General features: G+C 45.3%; 1 protein-coding gene across 5 annotated transcripts in view; it reads right to left on the bottom strand.

The window, feature by feature from the left end:
- Eip63F-1 (Ecdysone-induced protein 63F 1) overlaps positions 1 to 24,241 on the bottom strand; it is a 94,450-nt gene that overhangs the window by 43,489 nt on the left and 26,720 nt on the right. For all 5 annotated transcript variants that reach the window (XM_089586408.1, XM_089586407.1, XM_089586410.1 and 2 more), the window contains 2 exons: positions 15,825 to 15,933; positions 10,624 to 10,669 (listed from right to left, as the gene is read on the bottom strand). In XM_089586408.1, the coding sequence (XP_089442534.1) occupies positions 10,624 to 10,669; positions 15,825 to 15,933 (155 nt within the window). The remainder of the gene's footprint in view (positions 1 to 10,623; positions 10,670 to 15,824; positions 15,934 to 24,241) is intronic.

The following is a 24,241-nucleotide window of genomic DNA, read 5'->3' as shown; positions in this document are numbered from 1 at the left end:
GGACCGGATTCTTGCAGGAGGAGGGCCGGGCAAACGGCTGCGACGTAGTACGCAAAACGAAAGCTGTTGTTTACGTGTTTTGGCTCGTTTGCTTAATTTGTTGGGTTTAGTGTCCGAAAGCTACACACGAGTTCTGAGAGACAGCGTTCCTAATGGATCTGGATTATTTTCTACCACCTGTAGTTTTTTTGACAGACGCTGACATCTCCCAGCAAATGGCCGTATTCTGCATTTTGCATTCATTGAAATGCGGTGTCGCGGTCGGAATTAGATCTAGCGAGCTTGGATTCAGCAGAACATGAACATCGAAGCCACTGATCCATTGGCGCGGGTACTCTGGCATTTTGACTTCTGTATTAACACCATCTCTCGAATTTCACTGAACCGGCGCAAGGTAAATGTTGAATCTCATCCGCATGTTTCAAATTCAATGTTCTATGGCAAAAATTTTGAATATTAGAAAATTGTAAAGTACTGTCATGTATATATTGGAGGTAATTGTTCATTCTTCCGCCGTGCAGAAGAACCTCTCTTTTAATGCTTTTCCGTCACTCGCATCGAGCAGTTACGACGGCCATAGAAAACCAAAGGGGAGCGCTTTTGATTCGTCTGCTTCCGAACTGTTTCACATAAGGTGTGAATTTCCTCTGGGTGTTTGTGATTTTGCCCAGAGGTGGGACATTGAAGCGCGACAAATATTTTGCCTCCGATGGTAGCGAGCGGTGAACTGAGCGTAACGAACTATGGCTTCAACAGGATCATCACGTTGGCGGTGCAGTTCACCTTCAGCATCAACTAGAGGTATTTACGTCAATGAAACCCAGTATGAGGATTGCTTCTGGTGATGCCAAGTTGTCACGGCGCTAGGAGTCTACGTAGTGCTTAGCGATCTGACGTAGTACACCCAAGTAAAGCACTCTTATCAGGACGAGGGAGCGGGATTTCCTCATGATTATTGCTGCTTTTATAAGGCATTTAAATGGAGATGGGTGCACATCCATCTTATAGATTATTGACATCTCTTTGTTCTTTTCTATAAGCCAACACTCATACCGCATGCCTTAGTACAATAAAGCTTTCTCGTCTTTTCGGGCACACACCTCCTTTCAAGGCCCTTCAAGGGAAGCTTCAGAGAAAATGAAAGCAAACGACCCGCGAACATAACGCGATGACAGCGCTAAACAAAAATAAGACGGCGTCGGGCTCGGAGAAGCGCTGTGGCAAGCGCGTGCTTCGGCGTCGGGCCGGCGTGTCAAGATCGCTGCGGCCGATCTTTCCGGTTTACAACCGGCGACCCGCCCGCGGAGCAAAACAGGTCGCCCGCTGCACCACGCACCCTTTCTGCTGCAACCTCCTCGACCATCTGTCACCCGGCGACGCCCGATTTAGAGCATCTGGCAACTCACCAGAGCTGTTGCCAAATACAGCTGATCACAGGACACGCTAAGGTGAGGGCGAGGGGGTGGGGGTTCTAGCTCAGAATGAGCCTAGAGAACGGAGTTGTAGAGTGCAGTTTCTGAAAGGTAGTGTTGTCACCTATGCCTGACAGGGTGTCCTACTTTTTAATTACTTCTAACTGCGTTAGACTCTGAGTTTTGTAACTTTACTGTCACCAATACTGCTAGTTCTGCAGGTACTACGACTCACTCCGCTTCAACGGCGCCGTCATGAGTCAGGTAGTTAAGATTCCGCTTTCGCTGAAACTTAAATCGTCTGTCCTGCTGCTATCGACGCTATTCGTACCGTTTACTATTGAAAAGTAGACGCTGACACTTCTTGCACTAATTTTACTGCAGCTTGCCATGCCACCACTACCTTCAAGGATGCTGGTAACAAGCTTCTCTGGCTACGAGATGAGAGCTCGCAAATGCGATTCATATTACTTTTTTTATACACTTTTATTGATCAACGGACATTGAAACTCAGTTAGGTGAGTTCTTCCTGTTTTTAACTTCATCGCGGCTACTAATTACTGCCGCTTGAGAAGCTTCAGTGAACATTTTTTTTTGTCCTGTGGATCGACGCCACGAAGCAATGAGAAATAATTGTTGAGCTTACATGGTTAATTCATGAAATGCACTGCTGTTCGAAAAACACCTGTTTCTTCAACGTCTCTGCGCGCAAAATATATTTTGCGCGCGAAGCGTACTTAGTTTCCGAATTGCCAATAAACCTTGGTAGTAAAAAAAAAGGCACACGTTATGATTAGTTACTACAGCCTCCTGACTGGTATATGGGGGAAGATAAAACTACATTGTAAGACTTGCATACAAGAAACGCAAGAGCAGCAGAACGCGTTCGGCCTAAATGGGTGTGCTAAGGCTCGGGCTCCCTGCATACGCTTTCTTACATTTCTAGATTTATTTTCTTCCTTACATTTCTTACATTCCTAATGTGCAAGCGGCCAGTTTTTCCGCGGCAGAAATTAGTCCCCTACCGGTCTCTGCAGTTGCAAAATTTTTCGACTCAAAATGAGCCGCCACAACGTTTTTTTTTCTCCCTTGACGTAGAATGATATATGAAAGTACAGCGACAACTAAAAAGTATAAGCAAAAGTGCCAACGACAACAAAAGCGGAAAAAAAAATGGGAAGGAACTCTTCAGCTCTGCCCTATGGGCATGACGCGATAGCATAATGCCCTAATTCCCATACATGCAGTAGGTCATTCTCTACTGTACAATAATCGATCCCTGGGAGTCCTCGTACCCTTCCTGACGCAGTGGTGCAGCGGTTAAGTGATGCGCCAGTGCTCCCAGCGGTGGGCCTTGTGCGACCAGGTTGCTCTTCCGGAGCGACCACTGACACCTGACACGGTGGGCAGTGTCTCGTGGCCTATAGATGGTTCACCTGCCTCGAAGGTTGCTCTCTGGGGACCACCTGCCACGGCCATGTCCGTGACTTTTCGCTCACAGTGACGACGCCGACAACACCGACACCCGATTTTGTGGTTAAGGAGGCCTTTAATTGTATCGCGTTGAAAATACAAAATTAAAATTATATGCACTCGCTGTCTATACGCTGAACCTCCCGCTAGACTGAGGAGATTGGTGGAGGCCTGTTATTCTCAGCATTCTCAGCATATATTCTCGGTATATACCGAAGCGTGGCCTTGGAGTAGAGCATTCGGAGGTGCTGGGTTCGAACCCCGGTGCCGCTTGTACCCACCGGTTTCTTTAATGGGCCCAAGATTTCCCCCGGCTTGGTGCTTGGCTCTTCTGTGGTGAAATGCTTGGAAAATAGGCCTTGACCAAACGTTTGGTTGACGGGCCAGTGATTCGTTCCGCCGTCAAACAATCCTAAATCCGCCTCGTGCAGTAAAAGCCAATTGTGGCCCTTTTCCCAGACTCACTGTGTTGGGATTTGAGGGCGCTGGCTCCTTTCACAAGTCATGCACCCTGAGAAGCCGAGCACCAGGCCGAGACATAGCTCGTACCCATTTTAAGAGAACCGGTGGGCACCCGGCTGGCCACGGGAGTCGAACCCACCACCTCCCGAAGCCGGTGCGGGTAGCGTCTTTGCAAAGCAGAGCGCAGGGAGTAGCGATTACTTCACTCCATGATCGGCAACTTGAGTTAGTGTCTGAACGCGGTATCGTTAAGGAGCGTTAAGGACACGGTAGCCTCTGTTTTTGGCGTCAGTATCGTTGACCATGAGCGAAAAATCCACGAAAAATCCCCAAAGAAGCCACCCAGGGGCAGATGGACTATCTAGGTCACGTGACCTGTTGGTGTCGTTAGAACCTACCCACCGGATTGGGAACAAACTGCCCGCCGTGGCAGATGCCAGTTAAATTAATGATTGGACAGCGAGAGTGCTGGGAAGGGCAATCTGGATCGCACAAACCCCACCGGCGGCAGCACCTGCCTCCCCAGGCCAGTGGCGCATCTCCTAACCAGTGCACCACTGCGCCAAGAAGGGTATGAGGACTCCCAGAGATATATGATTGTAAAGTAGAGAATGGCGAATTCTTTATATATGGAATTAACGCAATAAGCTGTCGCGTCATACCCTTAAGGCGGAGCCTAAGTGTCCTGCAACTTTAAAATGAACGCTGGAAACCACAGCGATTATGTGGCAGCTTCGTGACTGAAGCCGGCGCCACTCTACCATAAGAATAAGTACAGCCTTTGTCAAAAGTTTGGAGCCCAGGGGGTTGTCTTTTGAGCCACACTGTGTCGTTCTTAACGGATCTCTAGTGCTCCAAATTTCCTGGACATGAGAAGATTTCTGGTGCTGCCTCCTGCAATAGGTAGGACTTCCATGAATGCTCCTGAAGTCTCATTATAAAGCTTAGAAGTGAACCCCCTGGGCTCTAAAATTTTGACAAAGACTGTACAACGATTCTGCTTGGTGAGCAACTATACTCGAAAAGCGCCCAAAAAAACACGTCGTTAGCTTTTTGCCTGGCAAAACACGCAACATCAACACGTGGCGAACTTTAAATAGCCTCTGACATTTCTCGGAACTTTCTTTTTGCGCAGCGCATATTGAACGAGTTTTGGAAGCGAAGCAAAAGGCGAGCTGTAGGGTGTCTACGCGTGTTATCCGTAGCGACGTACGGTCTTGGGATGGCGCTTTGCCAAACATCTGCACACATCGGCCGCCCGCTGCCGCGAGCCCTGCCTGCGATTCCCTTTGACGCGGGCGACTTTGTTCAGTGGGAAAAATCGCAAGCTATTGCTGGAGAAAAATATAGCCTCCTTTTTTTTCTCATTAAGGAACAAAACGTTTGAAAATCAGCGACTGTTTACCGCAGGAATTCGCAGTATACGTTGCTGCAGTAACTGCCCTCTTATGAAATAATCACGTGCTGGCCTACGATAATGTTACCGAGATGGATCGCGGAGGTTATTTATTCATAGTGGACTCTGCATGGTTGCGCAATCCAAATAGGCCTGGTCAGCGGCCGCCTTATCGTGAACGCTTTTATGTGATGTGGGTCGGGGCACATATGCCGCCCACAGTTATCAGTTACGTAAAGGTAAGCAGGCTGCGAGTTTCTGATAGCGAAAAATTTCCTTCGTTCCCTTTTGACCTCGTTAATGACTCTCTTCGGCTCAGCCTGAGCACATTGGCACGACGAGCTTGTGCCGTGGCTGAGTGATACGCGAGATGCCGCATCTCGGATCCTTAAAAGAACGGTTACCGTCCAGCGCTTAACAGATGACTGCAGTATGATTACTCATGATGAATGCTGTTCTTTGACGAAGCCGTTTCTCCTGTGAAACAATCCTGAACCAAATTCTGAACCCATTGCTGCCGTTGACTATCACTAGGTCATCGCGCGACCTCGCATCCTTGCATGGGAATCGGGTGCAAATCCTCATGCTCGCGATGTTTTTGTTGAAAAGCTTCCGAAAAGAGAACTGCATATTTTAGTCCATCATGGCATATCTCTTTTTACTTTTTTCTTTTGTCTAACAACTGTTCCGTACCAAAAATCGGTTCAACTAGAATGTGGAAATCCTTGCGGTGGTGTGCACTGCCCGGCTTGTCCTGCCTTCTTGAGAGAACTGAATAACACGTACCTTTCCGCGTTGTTAAGAGTACAGCACATTAATTAATGTCCTAGATTACCGCACTCACAAGACACTGAACATCATCGAGACGACGCCGAGGCCGTCTTATACATCCACGCAGGAGTACGAGCAGAGCCAGTGCTTACGCGGTACAGTAAAGTTGCTTGGGATCTTTGGAAGCCTGTGGTCACACATGGCTTGGTGGGTGAGCCTCACAAAGAAGTGAAGTGACTCAATACTGTCTCTCTGAGGAGTCTCTTGTAATCTTGAGGAACGTTTCTCGAAGGTTTCCCAGTCAGCGCTCTATGGGCGAGGCTGTCCGCCTTCTTCTCGCCTATGACACCTATATGCGAGAGCACCCATTGGAGGCGTATATAGAATACTTAAGGGAAAAAATAGCGCACAAAAGAAGACGGGACAAGCGAGGAGACACAGACAAGCGCTAACTTTCAACAGACGGTTTATTGCAAAATCGGGAGCATATATACACATGTCCAGAAAGGCGACAAAGAACAGGATCGAAGATAACACACACCCCCTCGACAGCCATCTGCTTATCGTGCCAGATATGCAAGCTCTTTTTCGACAAATTAACGGAAGGTTCACTGACACAATCCGGTCCAAAACACACGATGTTCGACGCTTCAACAATCTCCCTGGTAAGTTGGTCGCGGTGATGGTACAAGATTACAGTATCTTCAAAAATTGGACGGCAAGGAGGGTCACAGTCACATGTCTTACAATGCAAAGCCAGATGCCCGTCGACACCACCTCTGACTTTCTTCGCATGCTCTTTTAGGCGAACGTTGAGGCATCTGCCCGTTTGCCCGATGTAGAATCTACCGCAGGACAAGGGGATCTTGTAGACTACCCCCAGCCGACAATGGACGAAGGTCTGCCTATGTCTGACAGTACAGTCGGGTCTACGCATTTTGACCGGGCAACTCATCCTGCACAATCTCCCCAGCCTCTCAGGGGCAGTGAACACAACCTTAACATGAGACCGCTGACCAACTTCTTGAGGTTGTGTGATACCTTATGCATGTAAGGTATCACCGCCAACTTTTCTTTGTCTCCTCTATCCTTTTTCTTTTTCCTGTCTTCTGCTCTTTGTTCATGACTCAGGCGAGAAGCTTCCTTCCTTTTGCGATGCAAGCATTCAGCAACCGAAGCTCCCGTTTTTGCAATAAACCGTCTGTTGAAAGTTAGCGCTTGTCTGTGTCTCCTCGCTTGTCCCGTCTTCTCTTGTGCGCTATTTTTTCCCTTAAGTATGTCATACCAACATGCCCAAGCCTCATCTCTTCTGAACCGTATATAGAAGCCTGTGCTGCTAAAATTATGCAACAAGCGTAGAGAGCTAAGACGCAAAGCATCAGTAGGGAACCCACGCTCTGAGATTTGAAGGGCAGACTTTGAATCGGAAAGGATAACAACAGGTTGAGCCGTACAAGACCCTAGCTTCTTGAGAGCCACCTGAATGGCACAGTTTTCTGCCGTTGTGGAGGACACGACCTCAGCAAAGCGAACAGACAAGGCATATTTCAAAGAGGGAATGTGAAAAGCATTCCCGCGCGGGAAAACACCAATTCTGCAGAAAGTAGGCTCCACGCCTTCTTTCAAAGTACTTACTGGACACGGACCTAGCCTCCACATGGTGACAGCACGAGTGACTATTCTTTGTGTTTCTGACTTTGGTGCCGGATTATGTGATTTAGTTATCGTAGCTGTCGTTACGGTGGAGCAATTGCCGGCAGAGACCGCAAGGCTAACCTCACCTGTAGCTTACAGCATCTCAACTCAACTCAGTCCGGCTTGTGTTGTACACCTGAACGTCCGTTCGGTGGGAAAATACAAATAATTTTACCATGTTTCTTGATCAGTTTCTCTTGAGATTCAACATCATTAATGCCTAAAGAAAGACGGCATAACTCACATAATACTGTACACTTAGTGAATACGTATAATCTCTTTTTTTTTTCTGGGCTGGAGGTGAGACGCAGCGGTAATTTCTTAGTGATAATTCTTATTTTTATGGCGATAATTGCAAGCGCCCTGTCAAGAATATGATGGAGGTAGTCTGTTTCTTCCGCTATCCACCTTCAGGAAAAATTAGCAGCTTCAATTAATTTATAAATAGACGCCCTTGAATATGCGTCAGTCGAAGAATATTGGTTAATCCGCCGCGTAGACTGCGTTGTGAGTCTACGGAGTAGGGGAAATATCAAAAGCTCAGAAATAGTTTAACTATCAGCATCTTACTACTAAGCAGGTTAAACAATGCTTTATAACGAAGCCTTTAGATTACAAAAAAACACCAAAACGAACTTCATGGTTCATTTTAAAATTTTACAACGCAACCAATCCCTTTCACAGTGTTTATAAATTCAAAAATCTATTCGCGGCTAAGCTAAAGCTAAAGGGAACCATAGAAAACTACTGTAATGTCCAGCACACAGTTCACAGACTATACATGTACAAAGGTAAAATTTTCGAATTTTTAGGACTATATACCGGTGCAGACTTTGCAACAATTTTGTTTTCCGGTTTGTCTACCTGTCATAGCATGTCCTGTACAGAAGAATTCTCATCATCATGATGTGTTGTTTTTTTTACGGCAAAAGTTACGTTTCTGTTGCCATCGCACAGCAAACTACTTCTATGCATAGTCACTGGCACTTACTAACATCTTAATTACGTAGAATGTTGTTTCTTTGACTCGTCTTTTAATGAAAATAATGCTCATGGCCACTCAGAGGCATCCGATTCACATTATGCATTAAAGCCGGGAGTTTCACCCCGTAGGAAGGAAACTTCTGGACGTCATCATCATCATCATTAGCCTGACTACGCCCACTGCAGGGCAAAGGCTTCTTCCACGTCTCTCCAGTTAACCCTGTCCTCTGCCAGCTGCGGCCATCGTATGGTAGCATATGCGTGCCAAAAAGACAGTTTCAATGCCTCCGAAAATAAGAGTGCGCACCACAGTGAGGCGTTCTGTGGAAAAACGGAATTGACATATTCTTGCATGTGGGCCCGCCCGAGTATATTACCGGTGAAAATAATCTAGCGAAAGTTATTTTTCTCATGAATAGAATTTCCCCCTGCAAGTCATACAGCGGGCTCGGAGTACAGTCCGGAAAAAAGGTATTGTTTGTAATTTATGGAGGCAGCAAAGTAATCATCTAACCATGTACGAAAAATTGTGACTGAAGCCCTCGCAAGTGGCAGCATTCTCTTTGAACATGAAAACAAAGCTCAAAATTGAAATAGGTGCACTGACGGCACCGCCGCAGCATTTAAAACACTGTCAGCAGTACAATAAAACGACTCATGCCAGTGAGTATCTAATGTTTTTTAACGCAATGTGCCTAAAATCTACATGTTACAGGAAATATCGCTGTGCATGTTATTCCCTGAAGAAAAAAGCCCTCCATGTTGCCTAATCACTAATTGGGCTGATTTAGTGCGTACTTATTCTTGTTTGTCAACCCCTTCCATACATTCTAACCTTGATTTAGAATTCACCTGGGTTCTTACTAAGCAGTATGAGACGCGCAAAGATATTCTGCGTTCTTTAGAGGAGGCAATAAAAATGTGGCAAACTACAGGCCGATATCTGCCCTGCCAGTTTTATTGAGAAGCATCAGAAAATTTTTTCTTCGAGATATGTCAGTTTCCTGGCTAAATATTGCTAGCCACGAGAATGTCAGCATAGCATTCGGAAATGCGCTCTCGTGGTACAAAAATATTTGAGGAAAATTGAAGGAAATGAACATCCACTAGGAACCACTAAAATATTTGCCGATAACTTTAAAGGCTTGGATTCTCTCTGTCGTGCTATTCTACTGAGAAAGCTATGTCATTACGGCACCTTTGGGGCAGCCTGGCCATTTATGCGATCACAAAGCACCGCCTGTGAGCAGTGCCTTGTAGCTGACAGTTGTGTTTTTTTCGGCTTAGCAAGTGCTTTGTGGTGTGCCTCGAGGTATTGTTTAATGCCAATTTCTGTTCCATGTGCGTCAAGTAACGTCCTATCTACTGATGAGCTCACCAATTTGTGCTCGGAACCTTTGATACGAAACCTTTTAAGGCTAGTTACAACAGGCCTTGAATTGTTCTTTAGGCGATAAAGTTTTCTTCAAGCTACTCCTATAGTTGTACAAATATGCTGAAAAATGAACGCCTTGATGTAAAAGCGTATCAGTTGAAAATTAATATAAAAAGGTCGCTGTTAATTATGCAGTAGTACTTCGTTCATGGTACATTAACGCCGTTAAATAAAAAAAAGCACACACTCTTAGTGTTATCTTAATCTACGCCTACAGACACTCATGTTGACATATTTAGAATAATGCTGTTGGGGTAGTATGTTGGTGACGTGGTGTATTCCCGGCGAGCAATAACCTTAAAATTTACTGCAATCTTTACGCTGAATTTTGAAGTATTGCACATTAGTATGGCGTACAGCTACTCAGATAAACATTAATGCAAGGTGTCACTTGAAAAGAAAAGGCTATTGATTGTGTTTAACGACGTAGCTTATTCGTGCCAGTCGAAACTAATTTGAACAACATATTGTAATGCGCAACTACAACTGCCGTTTACTATGTAACCCTCAGAATTACCATTGCTACTCAGGTTTACGGAACCCGTGGTTCTGATACATTTCTTTAACATCGTTGTCACACACGTCATACATTTCGGTTGTCACTGCACAATATCAATAATTTCACAGAAGCTACTCGTATAGCATGCTTAACATGCGTCAATTCCACGTGCCTAACTTCGCGAAATGTTTGTAGCTATTCATTTTAACCCGTGTATATATCTACGAAATTGTTCTAAATGCTCCTTTCTTGCAGTATTTGTTGCATATTGTTTACACGACACTAACATGCACTCTCCTCAGTTCTAACAGGGGATTCGTGCCCGAGTAAAGCTTTTCTTAAACTTCTTGTCAGGAGGAGTATCCACGTTGCAGAAAACATCGAAAATAAAATTTGATTTGTAGTTGGTTTGGTTTGATCTAAAATCTAAAACATGCTGGAAGGTTGAGACCAATCGGGAGAAAAGACAAAGAATAGCGGCGGCATAGATTCTTACCTTTAATCTGTGAATCCGGCAGTGCGGACAGGAGACACTCTGAGCCCTGATTGTGGGAGAAGGAGGCGAAGAAACAATTAGTACAATATCTGCGCCAATTTCAAATAAATACAGAAGAAAAAGGTGCTTTCATATCACAGTACATAAGGCAACAATGGAGATGAACAGATCACAATGGCATTTCCCTGCGTGTTGCAATACGTTTAAGTACTCGTTTTTTCCTTTTGCAATTCAAGAGTGGAACAGTCTGCCAGAGGGTGTTGTGCATGTTGACTGCATAGAACTGTTTGGAAACAAAATTCGCGAACTTTTCTGTGAATAGATCTGCCTATTAATGCGCAGTGCTTTGTGGCAGTGCCGCTTTTAGTGACTTCACTTTAGCTGTTAACCAGCACGCGTACAGTGTTCGCAATGGCTCGCCCTTGACTGCATTACCAACTTTGAAATGTTTCCTCCTGCTGTATTTTGTGTTTTTTTGCTTGGTTTTCTTTCTCTCTCCAGATTTATCAAATTGGGGTATGCTTTTTACTGTTATTTGGGCCGTTGTGTTTTGTTTGTTTGTCTGTCTGGTGACTCACTCCTGTATGAGCCTGTAGAGGCTTACAGTATTTCTAAATAAATAAAAAATATTGCTGGAAGTAAACGTTTTAAGAGGACATAGTAGAACGGCTGTTATTCGCTGTCTAATTTTTTTATATTATATGTTCCCCATCGCCGTTCTCTCTCGGGTGCACGCAAGCACTCAATACATATTTGCGCAGCGCGAAGGAACAGGCCAAAGTGGGAGACGGGAGACAACACAAACGGAGTCTATCATGTGTTGTGTCCCGTCTCTCGCTTTGTCTTGTTTTTTCGCCTTGTTTAAATATGACTGCACACACCAGCTGGCCCAGTTTTCGCTTCTCCATAAGAACTTATTTCCTTCGTTATGTGATTGATTCGACGGCACATTCAGACGTTCTTCCTAAGGCGTCGGGGTAAAAATATATCTCAAGATTGCTGTTACATAGACGTTAGCAGGGTAACGCGATAGAACAGTTGCTAGATGTTATTGTCTGAGTTCTTTGGTTTCAGTGATCTGGAGAGAAAGCTTTGAATAGAGGAAGTTTCCACAGTATACAGCTGCGGTCGTAGTTTTTACCGGGGCGAGACCGTATGCGAAGGATTAGCTCAACATGGATCACATTGCAGGAAGGCTAATATTAGACGATAATGTTACCGTCTAATAACCAGCTTCACTATCACTATTTCATTAGCGATGCGTTCGTTCTTCCCATGCAATCATAGCTGACCGGAACGTCTAGACGAGCATTGAGGGCAAGCACGTACAGTACTGAGACAGAGAAAAAACAATTATCTAAAAAAATGAGACCAGTAGCCATACCAATTGACAGCCTTTTCCACAAAAAATGACCTTTTTTCATGGCTTCTGCACGCGGTTACGCTGCCAGCCAGCGAGTGACGCCAGCACCTTGCTCATGTACTGTTGGGTGACACAGTTGAAGCGGAATTAGCATACTAAATCTCTTGCCAACTCAGCGAGAGGATAGGTTTCGCGAGCACATTTCTTTGTTCGGTCGCACGTGACACGGGGGCTCAGTAAATAACGCGTTCTGGCATTGACCACAAAGCCGCTGGTTCGTATGCGACCGCCGAGGCCTCAACACAATGTATGCTAGTTCGCGTTGTGGCCTATGCTCAATACAAAATCCATTGTGCAATGGTATGCAGTGCAAGTTAAATTAAGCATAAGCGCTCAAGATCAACGCAGGCCATTCCGTTACTTCGTCCTCATGGCCTACAATATACCTAAGGGAAGTAAAAACAATGTTTGCGCAAGAACGCGTTATGACGGCGCAGTTGTTGTCAGGCACCAAGCCTGTTTATGAAGTCATGATTTTCCTTGGCCAGAAAGGTTTGGTTTGGTTTATGGGGTTTAACGTCCCAAAGCGACTGAGGCTATGAGAGACGCCGTAGTGAAGGGCTCCGGAAATTTCGACCACCTGGGGTTCTTTAACGTGCACTGACATCGCACAGTACACGGGCCTCTAGAATTTCTCCTCCAAAGAAATTCCAGCCGCCGCGGCCGGGATCGAACCCGCGTCTTTCGGGTCAGCAGCCGAGCACCATAACCGCTGAGCCACCGCGGCGGCCCTTGGCCAGAAAGGTCTATGTATATACGGGACACTGTTTGCTAGCAAGTATCGTTGAACACGAATGACTAACGGGCACATTTCAAGCGTGAACAGTTTGGGGCATGACTGTATCTACTACGACTTCATCACGTCGTGCGCGTATTGTGATGTGGTGCTTAGGTGTTCATTGCGGGAGTGATATAATAAAAATTTTATTGGAAATCCCTTTCATTGCAATTATTTTCGCCCTTCGTCATTTTTCTATGCTCTCGCTGCCGCTGAGATCAGTCCGTCTCTCAGACGGATGCTAAGAGTCGCATAGAATCGGATGAGAAGAATTGTATCATACTGGCCTTACAACAATTACATACTTTCGATGCACAGCTCAAAAAGCGAAAATTTAGAGACAACACTTAGTGCACTAACTAGCCTCCTTCGTGACTTGTCCAACAGCATGACTTCGAAGTTTCTTTAGTAAGAAAGCTTGACTGCAGCGAGCAGCGGAGGCGCGCAAAGCAGGCTTAGCTCCCAAAAGTTTTTCCATGACCCAGAAGCCGCTTCTGCGATCTGGCAGGGCTGCTTTCCCCCCTAGAGAGGTGACAGAAAAAAAGGGAAGAAGAAACACAAACTGGCGTAAACGAGCCAGCGTTTTACGACTCCTAAAAAAGGGCCGGAAGCTTCGCTGAGTCGTAGGCCATAAGCGCCGAAAGGAACAAAGGCCCTTTAACGAATCGGCGGCCGGAGTGTGTCGCGCTACCCCTCTTTAGTTTTACGGCCGCAATGCTGCCAAAGGAAGCGGCGCGGAAGTGTTCCTCTGGCCTGTTTCTCAACGCGGGCGGCCGTACTGAGCACACTGTCACCACCACTATTTCCGGCTCTGGCGATAACAGGAACAAGGCCGTGGCCTGGCGTCAGCTGGAAGGCCCCAACTTAGAATTAGCAGCCTGGCCGTATTCGTGACTTTCAATGTTCAAGCTTGCTGGCATCCACATCGTGCAGAAACGGCGTTATTGAATGTCAGTTTGCTAGACATACTAAATATTCCAACCGTAGACGAAACTAGGGCAGTTGATGGGATCGCAACCACATGTGTCACAGCCACGTAATAATATGCAGGGAGCAGTCAGTCCATGAAGCCCAGAAAGGAGCAAGGGAATGTGCTATTGTTACAAACAGTAATGTTTGTTAAAAACAAACTATAATCGGTCGTTTTAGACATGAGATCATTTCAGAAGGTGTAAATGAAAACACATGCGCATGCCACCGGTGGTAGCCGAACCCATGACCTCCGCATTTGAAATGCGAGGCTCATCAAAGTGAGCTACTGCAGCGTCTGTCTCTCATTCTGTTTATCAAGTAAGTGTATATACATGCACTACCTGTTTCCTTACTTTGCTTGCGCCCGCCAGCGTCACATGCAACTTAAACGGAGCAGACTTAGTCTAAAATAAACAACCCACAAGTTGCTTCAGAGTTGTGTCCTGTGGCTAGTTTCGCATCATGAGAATTCCAGATCTTTCGAAGACGAGATCGAAGGTGAGGTGTTTTCTAGCGTTTCTTCAGTAGTGACAGGCTCTTTACCCCTCCTTCATGACGCGCTGAGCACGACAACCCCTAGGCAGCATGACACACCTATAACACTTTTTTGTTAATTTCAACTTTCTGTTGATGAAGTGGTTTGATACCGCGTCTATGCTAACACAGTGCTCTTTATCAAGCTCGCATTCTCTCCTCTTAGGAGCTTAGGACTCACGAAGGCACTGAAACAGTTCCAGTACACCCCTCAGAAGGATTGCCCCGGGGCTGTATGTGGTTGACGAAGGCTGTGCGTCCTGATATAAAGCGAATGCAACGCCGGACGTTGCTCTTTTAATTACCACGTCTCACCACGCCGGGAACCAGGCACAAAATACTTCTCAGTAGACCCACATATAATAGCAGAAGCTCTCATGCCTCGACACAACAGAAAATTAGCTTCACCCTCACCATTATCACCATTCTTAGTACAGACGTAGCTGCAGCCAAGGTAAATCGACTATGGAGCAAAGACATATTAGAATGACCAGTATTTATCGCCCTAAACGATTCTCTATCACCCTTTTCAGCAAATCTCCTGAGCTGTTCACAGCACTCTGTGGCTCTGTGCCGCAATCGAATGTGGGCGAACTATTTCTGTTGCATAATTTTTCTGCTTCCGGCATTATAGTTTCAGCATCGTCGTAAAAATTCTCTTCAGCCAAACTACAGTGCCAGACAAAGGCCGGCGTTAGCCACCCTAATCTCGATAACTTTTCAATCTCATTTGCCCATCGTGCTCTTCACAGTACTCTGCCATATTTGCCTTGTGTTGAGAGCCAACCGCTACTTTACGGAAACATCGGTTATCTTGCCTTCGAATTTGATGCTCTGACCGTGTCGACTGCTTCTTCGGATACCACTGACTGTTTCTCGTCTAACCAAGCTAGATCTCTTGCTATCACTTCATGCGTGTCCAACACTCTCGGATAAAAATTTTGAATATCGAAATATTGAAAGATAATGATTCAGTCTTCTAATGTGTTACAGCACCTTTCTTTTAACGTGTTTCCATCAACCGCATCGAGCAGTTAAGATTGCCTTAGGAAACCAATGGGGAATGCTTCTGATGATAGCAAGAACGTTAACTGCAAAAAAAAAATGCAGGACTGCCGTCAGGCGGTTTGTAGATATGTCCTTTCAGTACATGAAATAAATGAAATGAAATAAAAATGAAATATTGATTGTCATACTGAAATCGTACATCACATTAAAAAAAAATTGCGTTCATAAACTATTTCTCGCTCAAAAATGCTTTTGTCTAGAATTGTTCGGCATTGTTAACTCTGTTAGCTTGAACCGCTTTTTACTGTGCTACTAAACGAAAATTTTATTCCAAGAACTATCCGCTCTCAGTTGTGCGTCGCTACGAGTAACAAACATCGGCAAGAAGACTTCCGTGTCCTTTAGCAGAGCAGAACGCCTGTACGCCTGACTCGCTCAGCTTGCCGATTTCCAAGCACGTCTTGCGCGCACAATGAAAACACTCACCGATGCTTTGGCCTTGACCGGCGAGGCGGCTCGGGGTGCTACCGACCTGCCTGTTGTGGTGGCCTTCCGGGGCGGCGGAAGCGGCATCGAAACCCGCCCCCGGCCAGCACTTCCGGTTCCGGTGGGAGGGCGTGCACGGAAGTCATCAGGTAGGAAGCCACCGATGGGGAAAAAGAATGCGTGGAAAGAGAGAAAAGAAAAAAAGATATGGTCAGTTACCTCACATTTGAGAATCACCATGAAGCATGTACAAAGAAACAAAGAAGTGGATTACGGTAAGACGTAAGACGACAGCAGAAACATGCCGCGTGAAGGTAGAAATGCAAGATGTTTACTCTGCGAATGTGAACCAGCGGCTCGGATTCGACCGGATAGAATTCCGTAGTATACTTTCCTCTTTCGCGCTCCGAACATTTTCTGAAACTTGGCCCCAGTAGCCCTTCCGAATAAGCAGACAGACATACAGAATGTCATCGTTTTTGCAGGAACAGCATTTAATAAGGTTCCTGAAGGCTTTAAAGGACGCTCGTTGTGACACAGCACTTCTGATGTGACTTCTGATGTCAGATGGCTAACATTTGAGTAACCGAGTGAAGTGTCCGAAACAAAGCTTTTTCCCTTAACCGGGCTTCGCTTGTCAGAGCTGTTGTGCACGGCTTGTGCACCCTTGCACCTCAGATATCGTACAACTGCTGCTTCTTTTAGCATTCTATTTTTCCATTCCGGCTGACATATACTGGCGCATGTAACAGAACCGCCATGTCCGATAATCTAAAGCGTGTTTTAGCTCAGTTGTTTTTTGCAAATCTCCTGAAAACAGTCCATTGAGTGGTCGGCCTTCGCATATCACGCGCTTGCTAAAAATCAACACGGACTGTTGAGTTGGCCGGTACTGTAATTGCAAAAAAAATACAAATAAATGCAGCAGAAACAGATGAAGACAATGATAGGAACCAGCACCTCAAACGCTTACACGAAAGTAAGGGTTTAATACGAAAGTCGGAAAGTGTTTGGATTAGCGAAAAAAACTATGCGCAAACCATTGTCAACAAACCGAAAAATATGTTAGGCGTGTCCACCCAGGAGCACTCTTTTTCATGAAAGGCAGTAAAAGGTTGACTAACAGGCATGTGTTTATTCTTGCGACACTGCTCTCCTCGTCTGTTCGCGCTTTTTGTACAGAGAAGAACAGTTTTTAATAACAGGAAAATTCTTAGGCCTACCTGGAGGACAGACTGTGGTAGATGATATGCAGGGTTTAAAGAGACGCTTAAGACTCACTGAAATTGACCACTGATCATCGCGTTCTAATAAAAAAAGGTCTTTCCTAAAATGTACTTTCATAACAAAGGAAAAAATAAAAATTAATTATAGGCTTTGCCACCACACATCGCTTTTTGGAACCCAACTGTAGTGACGTCAACAGCTTTTTCTTTGTGGATATCAGATACCGGAACTCACCAGGTTTTCCTTAAATTTTATGACCACGGAGTCTGTTTTGACGTTGCGGACGCAAGATTGAATCGATTGGCTGGACTGGAAAAAGTTTGGCATTCGAAACTACGGTTTTCCTAATCATTAACTCGCCTTTTGCTGCCAAAGACCAACAGTCAGAAATATCAAACAATAAATTTTTGCAGAGCAAACGCTTGGTGAAGCTGGTCATAGCGTCATTCTAGCGTGGCTATAACCAAGTGGTTATAACACATGACTGTGAAGGACGCCGTAGTGCAGGACTTTAAATTAATTTCGAATCTGGGGTTCTTTACCATGCACTCAGATCCAGTAGCACACAGGCGCTTTTGTATTTCGCCTCCATCGTAGTGTGGCTTTCTGCTACAGTGGTTCATCCAACCCTACACCGTGGACTCAGCAGCCAAAGCTATAGCCTCTAAGCTAGCATGGCGGCTCCATACATATGTAAAAGCGTACGTATTTACGACGTATATGTGTTTACTAGCAAAAATACTATTTGCCGCTGATGGATCGCTTGGGGAAAACTATAGAGAGCGGATGATACGCCATATCTTAAGGACACATTGCGAAACCGAAAGCCTTTCTTTATGGCGGCTATGGAATCGGATTTTCGCAGTTTCAAAGCTCCCCTTCATGGGCGCTCAACAGCGTTAAGCGAACGATATTGAGGCATGAGCGGCCTTGCAATCCATCCCTGAGGCACGCAGACTGGCACTGCCGGTGAAGAGTCAATTATGGATGTTTCAAAGGACAAGCCGCGATTACTAATACTTGCGTAGTCTTGGTCCAAGGTCTTAAGTCCACAGAGTTAAGCCGCAGCGAAATCAATGTTCCTAGAATGCTCCATGTAGTGGGTCATTTACAACACAAGACAAGCAGGAAGCTTCTCTACTGCAAATCGAAACCTTCTGCTAGCATTTAAAGGTCATTCGGTTTTTAACAGTGCCCTAATGGCTCTGTTATGCTGCTCAAGCGGAAAGCCTTTGGTCTTAAGACATCAGATCAAAACTGTACTTCTATGGAAAGATTACACTGACGAAAAGCAGCAGTCCTGTTGCTTTTATTAGCGGTCGTAAGAAAAGAATACAGTCGTGTTCCCTTATAACGAACTTGATGGTCATGCTGATGGCGTTCGTTGTGCCCCATGTTCGTAGAAAGTGGATTTAGCAGTCAAAATATGAATTCCGAAAAAGGTGGTGTATATTCCTTATGAAGTGCGTTATAATCGCCTACTACTTCAAAACATACTTTATCACGGCGCTTTCCAGGCTCTCCAGCCCGGTCATATCCTCCCCGCCGAGGCCCTCGCTGCCAACAGCCTGCCTGAGGGACGCGATATAACTAATCGTGGTTCAAACGACACGGCGTGTGGATGGAGAATGCTCGTACGTCGTGTGAAATTGGTTCGTTATAGCACGGCTCTGCGATAGCGGCGCCTGCCTGGCGACATGTGGCCAACCCTGGCGAAAGGCGGCCAGCTATGCACCTGCGCGTTTCCAGAAATCCGCATGCGACGAATCACGTGGATTTGCTGCAGAGTCATCTGTCTCTCCTGGGCCCATGATGTGTCGAAATTAACATAGCGCACGCGCATATAGAGTATGCACCGTCTGCAACCTGCGCGCTGTCTGCACGCCGTAGGAGCACAAAAGGTGGAGAGCGGATTGAGCAGGAACGCATACTACAGGACCAGCGGGACAGCAAGAAATTCAAACTTCTCAAATCGATGTCCCCGTTAAACCACAACCGTTCGCAGTAGCTTCACTTTTGACGCTTTACATCATGCTTCTCGTGACTCTTCAGATGCATTGCGCAGAAAGACCACCAACACGTAATGATTGACCTTGTAGGCCATTGGCGGGGGCTGGGCCGGCGATTATCTACGGTTCCAATGTAGCTTTTTCATTGCTTTTATGGGTCGCCAATTTCCTTCCGCGTAGGCATAGCGAGGGCTGAGAGACGCTCTAAATCTCTGCGTTTAGTGGAGGTATTGGAAGTGCGAGTTTTTATATTGCAGGGGCGTGTTACGGCGCCTTCTCGTCCAATGTAACCGAGCGGTGCGGCTGCCGTTCGCTCTATCGGAGGTGAATTGAAATTATCCTAAAGCATTACTTCACGGTACTGCTACCCTGATTCGTAATCAGGGAGCGTTCGTTTTATTTGCTGGCGTTATAATTGTGTTCGACTGTGACACGCTTTCCCGAAAGGACGACTTGTACCAGCAGGACTGTGGCCATAGCCATACGACGCATGTTCCACTTACAGCTGTCATACAGTAACTTCATCATAATCGGCCTGACTACGCCCACTGCCGGCCGAAGGCCTCTCCAATATCTTTCCAAATAAGCCTGTCTTGTGCCAGCTGCGGGCACCCTATTCTCTTTGTAATAACATGACAGGTACACGCGAGCAGACAGCTGTTCAGGCACAAGTGATAAGCGGACGCACATCGGCAGTCAGCTTTTCAATAGCCAGCGCACACAATTCCATCGAAAAGGAGAGAAATACATGTTACGGCAGCTCATGCCCAAACCTCGTCTGTGTCTATCGTGTATACGGCATGACCTAGATGTCGGTCCATACGACGGATAATGCAAGATGGCCATCATACATCCCACATGCCTCCCAAATATGGTAGCTGGAGCTCTCCGCCTCCGGAGCAACAAACAGCCGTGGCCCCACCTGGCTGCAGGCGTTCGTTACTTAACCGTATATTTTTGCTGGAGCAGTGCTGGACGGGGACTCTCAACTTTTAGCATTGGCTTTCATTGTGAGAAAATTGGCGGACATTTTATGAACAGGGGTGGTGCGCCGTTTGGGTTTGCGAACATTCGAAGGTGTCTGCGAAAGCACTTATTGCTACCGAAAGAAGCTCGTAGCGTTGTGTGAACTGCGATGTCACCTCCTCCACATCGAAAGAGGGGGGGGGGGGAGGGGGGGGCATGGTGACTGATAGTTTGGAAGCGTACCAGCAATTGTATTTCTCTCCCGACCAATGGCGTGTTCCAAAGTTATAACTTCTACATTATATCCGGGTGCGCCGAGGTCAGGGTCGGATAGTAAGAACACACGGTTCTCAACAGGGATACTGTCGCCAGTTAATCTCTGCGAAATAAAGCCAAACTTGGAACGCGTTTCTGCTATTCCCGATGACACACATTACGCTCCCCAATGTGGACTAAAGTTGCTGTCTCCATTGCAGGAATGAGAAAAAAAGGAGAACGTTCTCGCATGATTTGGTGAAATTCTGATCGCCTTAATATTATATACCTCTACTGGGTGATGTTCTCTTTAGCCCAGTCAGCATAAATGATGCCAGACGTTGCTCTGGTAGTCGACGCTTGTCACTCAGCTTCCGGCTGCAGTCTTCTTTCGGAACTGCTGCTCTGTTTGCAGTATTATAACGTGTTATAAAGTAGTCTGTTCAGCGACGTGTTCGGTTGTTGTTCAGTTTTCCATTTTCCAGGAGCAAATCTTTTTAAAAGGTTAATTGTCAAGACATTTATGCACTAATAGGTGAACTAATAAGCAAATTGGGGAAAAAATCGATCGCGGGACTAAAAATTTTATTACCGTCAGTGATTGTAACGCTGTCTCGGGGCACGATTTGTGCAGTTCTGCAACGTGTAAATATTGCGGTAATCGATGTGGATGAAACTACCTAAAGCCTCACACTAATACCTACCTACAGCCGCAGCTGAAATTGCTGCGTAGTTTGAGGAAAGCTGTTTTACACTGTACTGGCTCGAGGTAGAAAACCCAAACTGAAAAGTGCGTTGGACACCGCCTGATCGACGCTGAAGGTCACGCCGTTGCGTTCGAAATTGAAAACAAGGGAAGGAACAGCGTGTTTTTGTTGGCTGCCGGCGCTCGGCCCAAATCCTGTGGGAGTCTGTTGTTGGCCCCTTTTCTCTCTTTAGCTTTTGTCCAAGACCTTGACACCGCATGTTCGACAACAACAGGAATCGCTGGTAAATCGTTTCGCCATTGTTTTCGAAACTCGAGCCAATGACAACATTGCAAAAGCGGCGACGAGTGCAAGCGCGAGAAAAAATATTGAAAGACGTAGGAATGGCCGGAGCTTTTATATGCACGAGAATCGCGACTCTGACACTGGTAGCACCGCTCAGGACACGAGGTGTAGCTCGCACCGTATGCCACAGTGCATGCTTTGCGCGAAGGATTCATGCCCAATAACTCATGCCTCTTCGTCACTGAATCGAACAAATCCAAAATAAAATTAAACAAAGACATTTTTCTTCGACGACAAGTGGGAGTGCATTCCTCCTCTTTTTACACACACTGGTATATGCGACTTCCTTTAATGTGCCATGTCCAGCTTACATGGACAAAAATTTTGAATATTGAAATATTCATGTGCAGCATTCACGGTCAGAAATTTTGAAAATTGAGAAATTATAAGATACTATTATGTAAATACTGAAGTTAATGAGCCATTCTTCTGATATGTTGCAAAATCCTTCTTTTAAAATGCTTCCATCGATAGCATTGAACAATTAAGACTGCCATAGAAAACCAATAGGAAACGCTTTTGGCGATAGCAAAAACGTTGATAAAAAAAAATTGAAGACTGGCGTCGGGTGTTTTGTGGATATATTGATTGTTACAGTGAAATCTTACGTTATATGAAAAAAATGGTTCTATCAAGGGTTTCTCGCCCAATAAATGCTTTTTTCCAGAATTGTTGAGCGTGTGTAAAGTACCGCGGTATGAAAATATTGAAGGTAATGGTCCACCCTTTCAAAACACAGGAAAATATTTCTTTGAATCTTTTTCACAGCTCGCATCAAGTAGTAAAGACTGCCATAGAAAAGGAATGGCGAAGGTTTCCGATGATAGCAAGAACGTTAATAGCAAAAAAATGCAAACCTGTTGAGTGGAGATCTGCGTATATAGTGATTGTTATATTGAACACATACAAGAACTGAAAAATTGCCTTCATAAACCATTTTCAATCGAAAAATGGTTTTGCACAGAATTGCTGGATACGAGCGCTTGAAATACACACCCAGAAATTGTGGGAAAACACATTTTGTCGAGAGAAATTTTTTATGAAAGCAATTTCTGGAATTTCATATTACTGCTCCTTAAACCTCAAATATCCTCAGATCCTTCCTCCGGAAGCTTGTATTTTTTATCGTCTTACGGGCACCCGATTGGTTTTCCTTCACAACATTAACAAATCGGTGAGAGCACGGGACACACTTTAAAAGGAAGGTTTTGCTATGCACCGGAAGTTTAGACCATTTAGTTTAGAATACGCTCATAACAGTATCTTACGATATTCCACACTTGCTTGACAATTAAAAGAAATTTCTGAGAAAGCTGTCCTTGCACCAAATAATGGCAGCTGGAGCGGTATGTGTTCATGAAGCCGGTAATTGTTGCGTACTGACGCTCTATGCTTGCAAACAGTCGTGCCTTCCTGTTACCACGTTATCCACCAAAAAGGGCAACACAAAACAGAATTAACAATTACAGATTAAATGAAAGCCTCACACAGCTAGCCGGCGTTTCGACAAGAGGACTTGTATTTGTCTGGGCCATCACAGAGGGGAGCTTTACTAGAAATGAGGCACCACTTTTCAATAGCGTTTGTAAACAACTATGACTTCCTCAAGAGTAACGCGTGCTGTTCCTGATTTCTCTCAGAACTTATACCTTTATATTTACAACCTCGAAGGGACTGGCAAAATGTGGAGATACTGCAAGCCCTGCAGATTTGTGGTTAAGCTGATAAATACTGCTTTTTTTAAGCAGAGATACAGCATGCACAATGGAATCGTGGCGAGGATGATAACGACTGAGCTTTTTTCCGCACTAGTTTATTTATTGTTTTGCCTTCCGTTCACACTCATTGTTATAAAGGGCATTAGAATAAGAGCAGCTCGAAATACTGTCGAACAATGTGCAATGTTGAAGCTGGAATGAGCATGTAAAAAACATTCCATGAAATATAGTACATTAAAGCCATATAGTAGGCCCTGCTCACGTATGTCAGCCTTTACCGTAGGAGTTTTTCTGCTGCCCTGCTTTCATGATGATGATGTCCTCAGGCTTAATGACACATACCAACGGCGGGGGATCGGTTGGTTGGTTGGCCTCAAATAAAATGGCACATACCCACTACGGGGGAGTGGCCAAGACACAGGTGGTGAACTGATGGAAAGAGGAGCATTTATAGAGGAAAGGGATTGGCCAGGGTGCAAGTATATAGACCGCGCCTTCTTCTTTATCGGCATAGAACATTCCCGCTACCAGTCATAAATATGAAAAATCACTATTTTTGCCTGAGGCATAGACTGGAACTTGCGTCTTTTCTATGAAATATAGGTACGTTTGACGCGTAGCGATTGGTAACGTCTTGCGTGGCATCGCAATTAACGCTTCTGTTGGTTTATCTACGCTACAAAAAAAGGAGAACGCAGGAATGAATACAACCAGTTCACTAATGTATTCGTAGCAAGCAGAATTCTTAGTTCACATATATTTAAGCGCCTTTTCTCTAGGCCTTGCATTCGAAGAAGCTTCTCCCACCAGCTTTCCGTGCTCTTAGAATAACGGAAAGTTGGGCTAGATGGATTGAACTATACATCATAGCGCTAAACAACGAAGACAACAGAGAAGAGGACAAGACAGGCGCTATCTTTCAACTGAAGGTTTATTCCCGCGAAAAAGGAAATATATACAAACAGGAATCCAGGAAAAAGAAACAACGGCAAGCTCACATAATACTATCTAAGATTGGAATTTCGCTCTGTTGTACTGCGATGCAGGGAGGCCTGACGCACTTGCTGCCGGCCTTACGAATGGAAAATGCCTCTACTATCTCCCTGACTGCTCTGTTCTTATGATGGAAGATGGCCTCACTTTCTTCTAATACTGGTGTCATTTGTGGTTTTTTGCAAAGCAAGCTGAGG

Source organism: Amblyomma mixtum, chromosome 4 (genome assembly GCF_055824585.1).
Source record: "Amblyomma mixtum isolate Tamu chromosome 4, ASM5582458v1, whole genome shotgun sequence".
In the NCBI taxonomy this organism is placed as follows: domain Eukaryota; kingdom Metazoa; phylum Arthropoda; class Arachnida; order Ixodida; family Ixodidae; genus Amblyomma; species Amblyomma mixtum.
The sequence above is the reverse complement of the archived record's forward strand: the minus strand, read 5'-3'. Positions and strand labels throughout refer to the sequence as shown.